Here is a 14,624-nt window from a genome sequence, read left to right as displayed (position 1 = left end):
GTCTTTGCTTTGGTCTACCAATAAGGCTGCATCTTCAAAACAACTCTTCAGCGTCATGCATTCTTTATACTGTCAGTGGTACAGAGCGTACAGAAAGGGTGACCCCAAATCTCAAAGCTCAGAGGAGCCAGCCAACACTTCCTAAATTGAGACTGTCCTCCCAAGAAGGACAGCATCAGTGCCCCGAAATGACATCCAAATGACGAAGCCCTCTCCCGTAATTATGGCCAGAGAGAAATTCGCTACGTTGTTGTGCAGACACACTGTACTTTAAAGCAATAGCTGCAGAACTTTATCCACAGCCAGTGTGTTACACTCAGCAGATGGTGGTCAGCACACTCCCAGTTTGGAGAGGCAGACAGAGATCCTGTCACTGAGGCAGAGTAAATGTATTTTAGCCACATAAAAAAGGCCTGTCTAGGAAAAAAAAATCAATATCAGTCTGAGTGAAGTATATTTTCACTGCTGTACTTTGCTGTCAGACAGTCTTTTTCCTTTGGCAGCAGCCGTAGGATTGCACCGTGCACAGTATTACACCACAGATCAGCTCTGTAGCACTCATCCACCCTAACCAAGATGTTTTCCGTGCCTACACCTAACCAACAGTGCTGTAGCATCATAAAACAATGCTACTTGTGATGGCAGCTGTAAATTGAACCATGTCAGCTGACACCAAATATAACCAATTTCAGACACAGCAGCTTTCTGATTCAGCGGGAGAAGAAGAAGGAGAAAGACAGCGGGTATAGAAAACAGAAATAGGTACGCATGTGTTGAAAGGGGACAGAAAGAAAAGAGAAGGAGCCGAAGGAGAGAGTCAATTATTTTGGTGAGGGTGTAGATGTTTTCTTTCATGGAGGATGAATGGATGGACGGCCACCTACTCCAACTGCACTCCTCTTTCCTCCTTCATCTGTCGAGGACGCCATCTGTCTCACTCTCTTACAGCTAACTGAAACTGCACAAGAAAGACCCGATTTATAATCCCACATTATGACGCATGTTGCTTCGAAATGTCTATAAATTGAAATACCAGGATTATTTTACCCTTTGCTTTCTTTTGTAGTAGCTTCAACATTGGAAAATCCTCTTATTTGAGCACTCAAAGCCAAGATTTTACGAAAGTGACACATGCATTTTTTTTTAAACTTCGGGACCTAAAGATGTGTTAATTTGAGCACAATCTGTCTGCACATGACGAGTTTGCACTGTCGTATCAGTGGAGTTTAAGAGGTTAAAAGACAGATACACACAGGTGGGTGTGAGGGGAGATGAGAGTAAAGGCAGCAGATAAGAAAGGCAGGAGAGCCAAGAGATCGGCAACATGGGCAAAATAAAGAAGAGAGAATGAGGACGGGAGATCATTGTGTTGTGGAAGAGGAGAATAACAGAGTGGAGGGACGGAGGACTTTCTTTTTCCGCCATCTGTTTCAATTACACAGCGGCATACATCACTGCCCTCTCTCTCCTCCCTTCATCCTGTTTCTCCCCCCTTTCCCCCCTCTCTCTCTCTTTCTTTCTCCCCCCTGTCTCAGGCAGGGAAGGATGTCAGCAACGCCCCACTTCATATTCACACACTGGCACAGCTTCAGACCTGGTAACAGCCCAGTGTTGATGCCAGACACGACTCAATGGCACTTATGGGACGAAAGGCTTCCAGTTACAGGAATCAAACCTGCAACCTCTCCCACCTGCATTTAGCACACCGTCACACTCTCTGGAGTGTGTGCGTACAAACATGCACCTGTCCCAGGATGCTCCTCAAAGGAAAACCTTGTTGGAATGCACTCGATGGATGAACCGTGACAATGATTCCTCTTTCAGCTGAGACCTTCCTCACCTCTGAGGGATACTAACCTCCTCTGTGCAGCAGCATCCTGAAACGCACAGTGAGGCTTGGGAGTCAGAAAACACGTGATTCAAATGTAGTAAATAAAATGGAGTGAGGTTAAGGACGCTGCATAAAAGTTGGCACCGAAAAATACGCAGAGGGCGCGTTCTGTGCACACGTTACTGCGCCGATAATGATGTTATTCATTGTTAAATATCATCCAGGTCTCTGAAATACAAACTTCAACCATCGTTCACACCAAGCCGCCTCAACTCTCCTTATTTCTCTTTAACAGCCGAGCGCTGATGCGCAACCGATACGCGCAAAACCGTCACCGCATTCAGACACATGAAGCCCCGCACTCTTCCCAGAGTATTAAACACAAGTAAATGCGACAAACAGCTTGAATGTCACTGCACCCGAAGCCTTCCCAGCCGTTTTTTGAAGGATGAAGCCCCGTTCAAAGCCGCTCCCCTCCGGGTCTTGCGCCGCCCGGACTCGCTCCATCTCCTCCGGTGGGGGGAAAGTATGAAAGCGCACAGCCTGCTCACCTTCTCCGGTTGTCCCGTACGAGCTGGAGAGAAGCAGCGCGACCTGAACGATAATCCCAACGACTCTTTTAGTCCACAGATCCATGATGAAGCGACGGGGAGGCTGCAGGGGAAGCACGACGGCTGCTGGAGGAGAGAGAGAGAGAGAGACGGCCAACCTCTCCTCTCCAGCTCCAAGAGAGATCTCCTCAAACCCGACTGAAGGAGGAGAGGAGGGGGTGGGAGAGAGAGAGAGAGAGAGAGAGAGAGAGAGAGAGAGAGAGAGAGATGCTTTTGGTCACAGCTTCAACTTCAGTGCGCCTCCTCCGCTACCGAAAGCTCCCTGCAGTCCCCGAGACGGTTTCCAAGATCCGTCCGCAGTGCCAGACTGGGTCCTTCAGTCCGGCATTAAAGCAACACTGTGTCACTTTTCTATCATAAAAAAACAAACAGATTTTAATCCATGTTGATGTCACACTGATGTCACTGTTCTCACACTCTGTAACTTTGGGCTCCAGGTAGATCACCCACAAGAAGTACATAAATACTTCACTGCATATTTTAATAGAGGAAATGTTTTTTCTGGTTTGTCCTCTGATGATGTGATTTACAGAGTTTCCTGATGGACAGTGAAGTACACTGCTGCCAGCTGTAGCTGCTGTTAGCTGACGTTAGCTCAGTTTCGTTAGCCGTTAAATATGGACTGTAATATATGAATATGTACACAGTGTGCCGACTCTGATGCAAAATACATTGAATTGCTTCTTTATGATGAAAACGTGCTAATTACTGATAGAAAATGACATTTTAAGAAATATATTGATTTATTAATTTTGACAGCTTTCTATTAATCATGCTTGACAAGATAATACAGTCGTCCCTCGCTATAACGCGGTTCACTTTTCGCGGACTCGCTGTTTCGTGTAATTTTGCATGCTTTTTTTTTTTTACAGCGTACTGTAACAGTATGAACGCGCATTGTGTTCGGCACCGTCAGAGGAACTGCGTGTGAGCTACTGGTAATAATTTCTTATGTGTCAAACCTCGTAGATTGATCATTAAAGTTAAATTTGTTAAAAATGTTTGGGCTTGAAAACAGGTTTTGATCTTTGGTTTCATTTACTAATACAGTATTGTACTTATTTTTGTTAAATCTGCGAAAGTTTGAACTTTGAGAGTTTAAATAAGAGAGAAATGTGAGAAAATGTTAATGCCTGTCTGAGAAAAATGAATAAAAGTGTGTGGTTAGGGGTTTTACGGCCTTAAAACATGTGTAATAATTGTAAAACTTACTTCACGGATTTCGTTTATTGCAGGTTATTTTTTAGAACGTATCGCCCGCGATAAACGAGGGACCACTGAACCAACGACAGTAAAAAGAACGGTCAGCGTACGCGTGACATCACCAATAGGTTTCTGTAGGACTGTTTTGAATATGTGGTGCTCGCCGATGCCGTGTTGGCTGTCGGACCTCTTCCGCGTCCTGGATGAACGAATGATGCCTGGGTGCTCAAATGAGTCACCTGTAACAGCACCCACCTGCCCATCAAAGTGGCCACACTGGTAATTATGAGTAACTTCAAGCCTTAATATAATTTGAATAATAATTTTAGCTGTGTTAAAAAAAAAAATCACCCTCAGTACAGTTATAGAGCAGCTATGGAGACCAAAACTGTCTTTTGTAATAGGCTGTAAACATGTTTATTATTGAAGTCGGACATTTTAACATGGGGGCTTACGGAGACTGACTCGTTCTGTAGCCAGCCTCAAGTGGCCGCTCGAGGTACGACGGTTACTTTTTGGGTAATACCGACACCTCTATGCAGGAGTTGCAGGAAAGACCTTTGAGGTCTCAAGGTAAAGCAGATGAATTAAACTGAGCCTGAAAACCTCTCACACTTCTGATTTGTTATCTAGCCATGCAGACAAATTAAACCAAAACTATAGCATGGCTATGAACCAGAAGGATGAATTGTTATTTTTTAAATTTTGTTTTGTTGTGTCAAACTGCTCCCACTGTTGTGGGAGGAGTTTAGAACCGGAACACGGAACCAATATCAAAGGTCTTTGAACAGCATTCTCTACTTACACAGAGAGCAGATTCAACAGAGATCAGATCAGAGAGTACGTGTACGAGTACAGCAGGTGTTTAAAAGCCAGGATTTATCCCAGCTACACTGAACGAAGATCTGAAAGGCACAGTCGTAACTGACAAATTGGCCAAGATGGATACATTACCAGACATTTTCTCCAAGTATTCCCAAGGATCTGCTGCGAGCAAAAACTCTTTTAAAAGCAAGCAGAAAAAATGTGGTAAAACCATCGACGACATTTTGGGCTCTGCTGAACCCTTTGAGGAAAAAACGGAGAAAAAGAGAAAAAACAAAAGGACAGTTGACAAGTTTCAAGAGGACGTTGAGAAGGACTTTGATTGGCTATCGATCAGCAACAGCCACACTCTCCTCAGCAAGGTAAGAAATTTGAGGCTAGTCCAGTAGTACTTTGAAATGTTGAGATTTGTTCCTAAGGCAAATTTAAAGAGTTGATTTTAATATATTTTTTAAAATAAAGTAAAGCAGAAGAACCTCCAAAGTTGTACAAATGCTGACTAGACTTGGCTATGAACCACTAGAAGAAATACTCATCTTTTAAGATGAGCTGTTATTGTTATTTGACAGCATTTACCTGTAGACTACTTGTCAGAAACACACTGTTGGTATTAACAGAGAGAACATGTACAGTAGGAATATAAAAAGCCAGGTTTTATCTCAGCTACACTGAGGTCAAAATGTCTCAAAGGCACACTCATTTTTTTTAAAGATTAAAAAAATGGACACATGCAAATAACAGACATATCTTTACTTATATTTTCACAGGAGGTGCATGGGTCTGTGGAGTCCACCAATCTTTTGTCACCAGATTGATGACAAAAAGAAAGAAATCCTTGGCGATTTCCCAAAGACTGTGGTTGAGCTTCGAATGGAAAACCTAACCCCCGAAAATCCCAAGTACATGGAACCCAAGATTTCTGAAAGGGCCCGTTCTTGTCATAAAGATAAGACAAATGACATAGTGGACAAGTCATGCAAACAAAAACTCTTTTTTGACGAATTCAATGAGGAGAAGGTTGACAAAGTCATCGAGGAAGATCTGAAAGGCACATTCTAACTAACAAATTGCCAAAGATGATACATTCCGACATATTCTCCAGGTCTTCCCAAGGATCTGCTATGACCAAAAACTCTTTGAAAATCAAGAAGAAGAAATGTCGTAAAACCATTGATGACATTTTGAGCTCTCCTGAACCCTTTGAAGAAAAAACTAGAAAAAAGAGAAAAAACAAAAAGACAGTTGACAAGTTTCAAGAGGATTAGAGGACTTTGATTGGCTCGATCAGCAACAGCCACACCCTCCTCAGCAAGGTAAGAATTTGAGGCTAGTCCAGTAGTACTTTGAAATGTTGAGATTGTTTCCTAAGCAATTTAAAGAGTTGATTTAATATATTTTTTAAAATAAGTAAAGCAGAAGAACCTCCAAAGTTGTACAAATGCTGACTAGACTTGGCTATGAACCACTAGAAGAAATACTCATCTTTTTAAGATGAGCTGTTTTGTATTTGACAGCATTTACCTGTAGACTACTTGTCAGAAACACACTGTTGGTATTAAAGAGAACTGTACAGTAGGAATAAAGCGTTTTATCTCAGCTACACTGAGATCAAATGCTCAGGCCTCATTTTTTTTGATAAAAAAAATGGACCCATGCAAATAACAGACATATCTTTACTTTATTTTAACAGGAGTCCATGGGTCTGTGGAGTCCACCAATTCTTTGTCACCAGATTGATGACAAAAGAAAGAAATCCTTGCGATTCCCAAAGACTGGGGTTGAGCTTCGAATGGAAAACCTAACCCCCGAAAATCCCAAGTACATGGAACCCAAGATTTCTGAAAGGGCCCGTTCTTGCCATAAAGATAGACAAATGACATAGTGGACAAGTCATGCAAACAAACTCTTTTTTGAACGAATTCAATGAGGAGAAGGTTGACAAGTCATCGAGGAGATCTGAAAGGCACATTCAAAACTAACAAATTGCCAAAGATCGATACTATCAAGACATATTCCCAGGTCTTCCCAAGGACTGCTATGAAAAAAATCGAAGAAAATCAAGAAGAAGAAATGTCGTAAAACCATTGATGACATTTTGAGCCTCTGAACCCTTTGAAGAAAAACTGAGAAAAAGAGAAAAAACAAAAAGACAGTTGCCAAGTTTCAAGAGATCAAGAAGGACTGATGGACGAACATCAGTAACAGCCACCCTCCCTCAGCAAGGTAAGAAATTTGAGGCTACTCCCAGTAGTGCGATCTTTTACTTTGAAATGTTGAGATTTGTTTCTAAGGGCAAATTTAAAGAGTTGATTTTTAATTTTTTATAAATCTTTAAAAAAAAAGTAGATTATTTGACAGCATTTACCTGTAGACATACTGTAGGACAGAAACACTGTTATTATTAAAAGGAGACAGACATAGGAATATAAAAGCCAGGTTTTATCTCAGCTACTTTTTAAAGATAAAAAAAAAATGAACACATGCAAATAACAGACTTAAGAAATTGTGGCACCATATAGTTAACAAAAGAAATGAAATTGACTATTAAGTAACATTAAATATGACTGTATTAAATGAAATATAAACATGATCTCAACAAAAATGCTTCAATATATTAATTATGATACACTTCACAAAAACACATGTACACTTCGCTTGTCTAATTCAAAATATTTTAAACTGTTGGGATTGTGGGATTTGTGGGATATTCAATAGCTGTTATAGAGTTGCATTTTTTTTCTGACAAGCAGCTACTGTAAGGGAACACAATGTAACAAATGTTGAGTACTTTAACAAACTGATAAATATTTTATTTTTCACAACAAAGGAATCTGAGATATCTGTTCAGGAGGATGAGGAGATGTTCCTCAGAGCTTCTCTTGAAGAGGCCTTAGAGAGAGATGCAGAAATGAATGTTTCTCTTCAAGAGATCCATGACGAAGTCCTCGAGGAACAGATTGACGAAGTCATCGAAGAACAGATTGACGAAGTCGTCGAAGAACAGATTGACGAAGTCATCAAGGTAGACATGACTGGATATAATTACCAGGAGACTGTGGAAGCACTTACAGAGGAAGTTGAGGAGCAGCGCTCTGTGTCCAGTGAAGACACTACACTCCCTTCAGTGAGGTAAGAAATAGAGGCACACATATTACACAAAAATATGTGTGATGGTAAATATTAGTGACTCTATTTAAATGTATATGGTCTTTAACAAACTGTTGTAAAAAACAATGTAACAAATGTTGAGTATATTAACAAACTGATAATTGTTTTATGTTTCACAACAAAGAAATCTGAGATATCTGTTCAGGAGGATGAGGGGATGTTACTCAGAGCTTCTCTTGAAGAGGCCTTGGAGAGAGAAGCAGAAATAAATGTTTCCCTTCAAGAGATCTATGACGAAGTCATCGAAGAACAGATTGATGAAGTCATCGAGGTAGACATGACTGGATATAATTACCAGGAGACTGTGGAAGCACTTCCAGAGGAAGTTGAGGAGCAGTGCTCTGTGTCCAGTGAAGACAACTACACTCCCTTCAGTGAGGTAAGAAATTAGAGGCACATATATTTCCACAAAAATGATTATGATGGTAAATATTAGTGACTGTATTTAAATGTATCTGGTCTTCAACAAACTGCTGTAAAAAACAATGTAACAAATGTTGAGTATTTTAACAAACTGATAATTGTTTTATGTTTCACAACAAAGGGATCTGAGATATCTGTTCAGGAGGATAAGGAGATGTTCCTCAGAGCTTCTCTTCAAGAGGCCTTGGAGAGGGAAGCAGAAACGAATGCTTCTCTTCAAGAGGCCTTGGAGAGAGAAGAAGAAACAAATGTTTCTCTTCAAGAGGCCTTGGAGAGAGAAGCTAGGACTAAAGCTTCTCTTGAAGAGGCCTTGAAAAAGGAAAAAGCTCAACAGGAAGAAATTCTTGAGCAGGAGCGTAAAGAAAAGGCTCTTGAAAAGACTCTGAGGGAGGCGGAGGCAGAAAAAGATGATCTTCGTGCTGTAATTGACTTAATGAAGGCACAAGTGGCTGACCTTATGAAGTCACAGATGTCACACGAAAAGCAAAAACACACAATCACTGCAATGACAGCTGAACTTGATGAGAGCAAGAAGCTGATCATTGAACTTCAGAAAGATCTGGAGGCATCCACTCTTCAGCATGAGAAAGAAATGGCTGAGCGTGAGAATGTGAATTGTGCTCAAATGAAGTTACTGAAAGAACATCTCATTCAGCAGCAGGAGAAAAGTCTGGAAAAAGACAATGAAATTCAATCTCTCAATGTCAAACTTCAGACTTTGCAAATGACCATTGAAGCCAAGGACAAAATAGTGTCCACCCTGCGGGAGAAAGTTGAGCGAAGTGCTTCGGACCTGAAAGAAGAGGAAACAAAGAACTCTGAACTCAAGAGGGACTATGAGGCCATCCTCTCTCAACAACAGAAGGATGAAGAAAAACAGAAACATCTGATTCAGGAAAACCAGAAACTGATTTCTGAAAATAAAAGGCTTCAAAATAAACTTGAGGGGCAGCTTCTTCAGAAAGAGCCTCAGGAAGACGATGAAGCTTGCAGCAGACTTGAGGAGGACATTCCGGTGGATAAAGCTCGGTTCTTGACGGCATGTAAAAAGATCCAAATGCAAAAGGAAGAGCTTGCCGAGAAGACTCTGGCCCTGGAGAAAAGTCTGACTGCTGAGAAATATTTAAGATCTTCTCTCCGAAAGGAAAAGAAACGCTTTGACCAGATGGTTTTCCAAAAGCAGACTTCAGCCGAACCTGACACGTTCCTCAAGAACCAGTTGAGAGAGGCATCTGCAAACTCAGAGTGTCTGACATATGACATGCAGACATTGAGGATGGATAACGCCGACATCAGAGCTAAATTCAGCGCTACCGAGGCAGAATTTGACAAACTAAAATCAAAATACACCTCCCTCTCTGAACGTTACCAAGAGATGATGTTAGAGAAAAATGAAACCATCTCTGAGAACCAACATACCATCACAAAGCTCCAGTGCAAGGCACAGAAGCTGAAGTCACGTTTTGAAGGCATCATTAACAAAGAAAGGACTAAAAACTCTGAGCTGCAGCAGAAGGTTGACCAGATTTCCTCTGCTCTGGAAAAAGAAAAAACCATGTGTGAGAAGCAACGCGTCGAGCTCATGGAAGCTTCCACGAAGCAGATGACAACCCTGGAGGAAAAACAGAAACTTTCTTTGGCTCTCCAGAAGGCTCAGGAAAAAGCTTTCAGCTTTAAGGAACCGCTGGGTGTGTCAAGCATCCAGTCCAGACACAACAGCAACTATGAATTCATGCTCAAACAACAGAGAATTTCCTTGGATAAGAGCACAGCGGCTCTAAACCACCTGCAGAAGCAAAACAGTGATATTACTTCTGAACATCGTGAGCTGCTTAAAACTCACAGTACTCTCAAACTTAAATACGACAAACTGCTCTACGAACGAGGCAACTTGGATAAGAGCACAGCAGCTCTAAACCACCTGCAGAAGCAAAACAGTGATATTACTTCTGAACATCGTGAGCTGCTTAAAACTCACAGTACTCTCAAACTTAAATACGACAAACTGCTCTACGAACGAGGCAACCAGAGTTGTGTCCACTTCGGTATGCAACTCAGTGCTAACTTGACCTCATGACCCGATCCAACTTCAAGGAGAGCAACAGAGGACAGACCACCAGGACGGACAGACATGCAACTGAAGACAAAGTGAAGACTCAAAGGCGTTCTCTCATCATTTGCACATCTGTCCGTCCTAATCCCACCTCTGTTGCTCTCCCCAAGCTCTCTGAATTTGCATGTTCTCCTTGTGTCTCTGACAGGGGTTCTCTCCGGGTGCTCCGGCTTCCCCCACATAGAGACTGACCACTAACAAACCTTCACGGTCTTCTCTTTAAAAAAAAAAGAAAGAGGCAGATAAGCAGATGTTTTTTTGATTCCTCAAGAAGCAGCCAAGAGAAACATCTGCATCATCAGAGCGTCAGATGTACAGACATTAAGGATGGAGAATGCAGATCTCAGACTGACACAAAATGCAAATATCGGACCTACACTCAACCAACACAATCGACCTGCATCTATTCTTCGCACATGTTGCCACGGGGTTCTCTCCGGGTGCTCCGGCTTCCCCCACACAGAAAGTGACCGCTGACAAATCTTCACGGCCTTCTCTCAAAAAAGGAGGCGCTTTGAGCTGATGTTTTTCAAAAGCTGATCCCTCAAGAACCAGCTGAGAGAAACATCTTCATCCTCAGAGCGTTTCGTGTGCAACATCTAGACATAAAGAATGGAAAATGCAAATATCGGACCTACACTTAACCAACACAATCAACCTGCAACCAGCGTCTGGTGTGCAATATGTAGAAATGAAGAAAGAAGAAAGACAAGACATGAAGGGGCCAAGTTTTAAGAAGAACATCAAGCTTTGACCAAATCAGTGAAGAGACACTCAGCTACGCTCATGGTAAGACTATTAATAGTTCACTCATCAGACATGCATTCATTCTTCACACATTTTGACAATCTATCTATAATTTTGTAATAACTGTCATCAATTGCAGGTCTATCCGTCCTGGGAGAGGGATCCCTGCTCTGTTGCTCTCCCTGAGGTTTCTTCCACTTTGCTGGGGGAAGTTTTTCCTCATCCGAGTCAAGGGTCTAAGGATAAATGGCGTACGCTCTACTGGATATGACATCAATAAGTTGCATTAATAAAATCTGCAACAATAAAAAAACAAACAAAAAAAAAAAATCTGTACTTCTTCTTGGACACAGCTCCTCACCAAAATGGGGCCAGAAAACTGTTGAAGCAAGAAATAAAGAAAGGTGTATTATATATTTCTTGTGGTTCAACTTTTTACCAAATGCAGTTCTATCAATAATTATTCCCATTTTAAAGAAACAGCACAATGGTAATAATGTTATAAATGAAGTGTAACAATGCTTTGGCCTAGGGTTCAAATGAATTTCCACATTTCTATACATCTTTCAGTGAACAACAAATAGTTAAAGGTAAATCCAATGTAGCCTATTACATAGATTGGATTATGGTACATTACCCATGTGTGTGGGTAGTTAATATTCAGTAATAACAATAATAATAATGAAATACAACAGCTGGTGCAATTGATTCCAGTAAGTCACTGCAAGAACTACCAAGAAATAGCTACACTAAGCAAACCTGCTATCGGCTTTATTTTAGCGACACAAACAAAAGTGGTATCACTCTCCTCAACCAAGTTTTGGCAACAAACCAGGGTACCACCCCAAGTGTCCACTAATATTTAGAAATGCCGGATATTAAAATGCACTCCATTGTGTCATCTTGCTGTTGAATCTTGCTTGGTTCTAGAATTGTTAAGGATGTCCTCCATTTTGAATCCATACAAAATGATGCACTCTTTGAGCAAAATGGCTGCTGTGCGTTATTTCCCTTCGATCCATGACAATACATCAGAAAACAAGACGATCTGGGCTCCTGTTTACGACAAACCAAAACAGCTGAACTCTTGGACCACCAGCTCCACTAAAGATTCTTCTAATAAGGACGCTGGTGCTAATAAAACCAGCTCAACCACTCAGCAGACGGGAGCTAAGGCAGCCTGGCTGACATTGGCAGTGCCTGATTACCAACCTCTGGACGTCTTCAGCGTCACAGCAGGGGATCCCGATCCAGTCTCATGGAGCGAAGAAGACGAAATATGTGAGCTTGCCATCAGACTGAAAGAAATTGAGTTATGCAACATGATAAGAGAAACTTCTGGCATCCCAGAGTGTAAGTAGGGAATAATAATAATTGCTTGTGCTGCTATTAGAGACTTTAATGGCCAATTTCAGAGCCTGTGTTGTCAACAGAGTTGGTTGTTGTGCAACTTCCAATGTGGATGGTCATCAGTGTAACTTATCATTTAGTCATGATCAATATATTCAGATGGTTTTACACTTTTTAGCTAATTTGGGTTTGCTTCACTGAAAAATGACACGCATGCAGGAGATTTTAAGGAAATAAGTGATGCTGTTAATCGTATATAAAATTTTATCTTTTTAATCAAGTACACAAATAATTCTTTCATTCTGTCTGACAGTCTCTCTCTTGCTTTCAGATAAATGTAAGAGGAATATCAGATGCTGCAGGATGAAGCAGAAAAGGAGACAAAATGAAATGAAAACACCAGTGAAAGAGACAAAACGCCATTTTTTAAAATAGAACTATTGTCTATTTTTTTGTCTATCTTTTTAAAAATAAATATACACTTGATAACAATCCTCTAAACCACTCTATCAAACCGTCTATAACATTCCCTCAACTATCCAGCAACATAAAAACAGTTGCTTTTATCAGTTCAGACTTTGCAGCTTATTACAGATTACACAATGCTTTTATGAACTAATTCAACGAGGGCAAACTTTTGGCCCCCTGGTTCAAGTCTTCTGAAGTGCTTCCATCAAATTTTGTATTTTGAAGTGATTAAAATAGCAAATTACTGATTACTCATCACTTCACTTGAATTAAAGTGAATAATGAATGAGACAAAGCAGCAGTTTAGTCAGATTATCAAACCACCGCAGAGGGACCATGTTGAAGAAAATAAAAATCATGTTGTGCAATGATTGCTGAACTGAGAGCATGTTTTAGGGGAACTTTTTAAAAATCTAGACAAGTATGTAATTATAATTTGGGAAACAGTGAGTAGGTAAGTAATTTAACAAGATGTTTAATTGTAATACAACTAAAATAAAGCACAGATCTGACAAACACTGAAAATGGTTTAATACCATGTTTGATGAAGCTATTGTCCAATTCCCTTTTCAGTGTTCAAGCACAAATTATATTTCAAAATAGCTCCTGGTCTTTGTTCTTCCATACAAATTATGTATTAAGAAATAAATTGTGTTAACGAATAAAATATTAAATAAGATTCAAAAGAAAGTGCAATGGAAACAAACCAAGCAGCCACCTCCCTGGCTGTGAAGTGAACCAATGTGGAAGTATCAAAAACTGCAGTTCCTCAAACGTCCACTTGAGGTTGGCTACAGAACGAGTCAGTCTTCATAAGTCCCCATGTTCAAATGTCCAACATCACAGGAGAAATAAACATGTTTACAGCCTGGTACAAAAACAGTTTTGGTCTCTATAGATTATTTCCCCGTTCATGACAACTGCACTGAGGTCCGCTAATGATCCACATCTTTGCCGATTTTTAGAGTAGCCGGGAGGCGGAAGAAGCAGGACTCTGCATAGCCCTGCATATTTTCAGCTTCAAAACGGATCTTTAGAAACCTGTGGGTGACTTCACTCATACACCGTCTATTCTTCTTAATGCCAACTGAAACGAAGGATGTTAAATAACTTGGCATATACGAAACATTTGACATAAACATTACTCAGACTTCTAGTGAAGAGATAAAAAACATCAGATCAGATCTGCGTGTAGCGATGAGATGACCTTCTTTCCTAGATCAGATCTGCGTGTAGCGATGAGATGACCTTCTTTCCTCAAAAAAACACATCATTGCACCTTCTTCTCCTGTGGTTTATTGGCAACCGACTCACATCTGCTTTTGCAGATTTTCTGGAAATTCAGTTGAAATATTTTAATGGAAACTTGGCTTCTTGCTTTCCACAAGTCAAAAATAAATGTGGCACTGCTCATAATTACAACAGGTGTGTCGAAGCAACAGCGAATCAATATGCAGCAAGAGTTTCACACCAATCTGTGTAACACAGAACCGCCTGGGGACGAGGTTATGGTGTCCTGTTGAAAAGATCAGGTCCAGCACCAAATTTAATATTTATGTGAGGGGGGGGTATCTGGTCAAAGAAAAAGGAAAACAGAGAGAAGAAGAGAAAGGCGAGCAGAGAGTCAGCATGGGAATCTGATAATGAAAACCTACTGAGAGTATAGACAGCAGGGGGATCAGATGATAAGAAACCTGTTGAGAGCAAACACAGCGGGGGGAATCAGATAACACTGAAGCCAGAGTCTACAGGAAACAAGAGATCATGCCGCGCACTAACACACACACTCGACGTGAGCGTCACACAGCTCGGTGGCCCACGGACACACCTCACACAGAGAAACCAGCTGGCTGTTTAATGTTCAAATCAGACCGGTGACAGATTT

At 40.9% G+C, this 14,624-nt stretch overlaps 2 protein-coding genes across 11 annotated transcripts in view; one reads left to right on the top strand and one right to left on the bottom strand.

Annotated features, from left to right (window-relative positions):
- LOC104935900 (contactin-associated protein-like 4) overlaps positions 1 to 14,624 on the bottom strand; it is a 160,709-nt gene that overhangs the window by 98,390 nt on the left and 47,695 nt on the right. For 6 of the 7 annotated variants that reach the window (XM_027291868.1, XM_027291863.1, XM_027291864.1 and 3 more), the window contains one exon: positions 2,383 to 2,580. In XM_027291868.1, the coding sequence (XP_027147669.1) occupies positions 2,383 to 2,580 (198 nt within the window). Of the gene's footprint in view, positions 1 to 1,857; positions 2,352 to 2,382; positions 2,581 to 14,624 lie in introns of those variants that run through there. The other variant, XM_027291869.1, reaches the window with a different exon arrangement.
- On the top strand, positions 4,073 to 12,652 carry LOC113748374 (myosin-13-like). 4 transcript variants are annotated; one of them, XM_027291903.1, is made up of 6 exons: positions 4,073 to 4,832; positions 7,298 to 7,492; positions 7,910 to 8,017; positions 8,183 to 9,026; positions 9,060 to 10,963; positions 11,061 to 11,335. In XM_027291903.1, the coding sequence occupies exons 1-5, from the start codon at positions 4,587 to 4,589 to the stop codon at positions 10,136 to 10,138; spliced, it is 2,472 nt and encodes an 823-aa protein (XP_027147704.1). In that variant the 5' UTR covers positions 4,073 to 4,586; the 3' UTR covers positions 10,139 to 10,963; positions 11,061 to 11,335. The 4 variants fall into 4 exon arrangements, with proteins under 4 accessions (XP_027147704.1, XP_027147708.1, XP_027147702.1 ...); XM_027291907.1 differs by having other exon boundaries at positions 8,183 to 9,947; positions 10,083 to 10,963; XM_027291901.1 differs by adding an exon at positions 12,603 to 12,652 and having other exon boundaries at positions 4,074 to 4,832; positions 8,183 to 10,963; positions 11,061 to 12,202.

The sequence above is a fragment of the Larimichthys crocea genome, chromosome II (assembly GCF_000972845.2).
Source record: "Larimichthys crocea isolate SSNF chromosome II, L_crocea_2.0, whole genome shotgun sequence".
NCBI lineage: Eukaryota > Metazoa > Chordata > Actinopteri > Sciaenidae > Larimichthys > Larimichthys crocea.
This window is presented reverse-complemented; position numbering and strand designations above follow the sequence as displayed.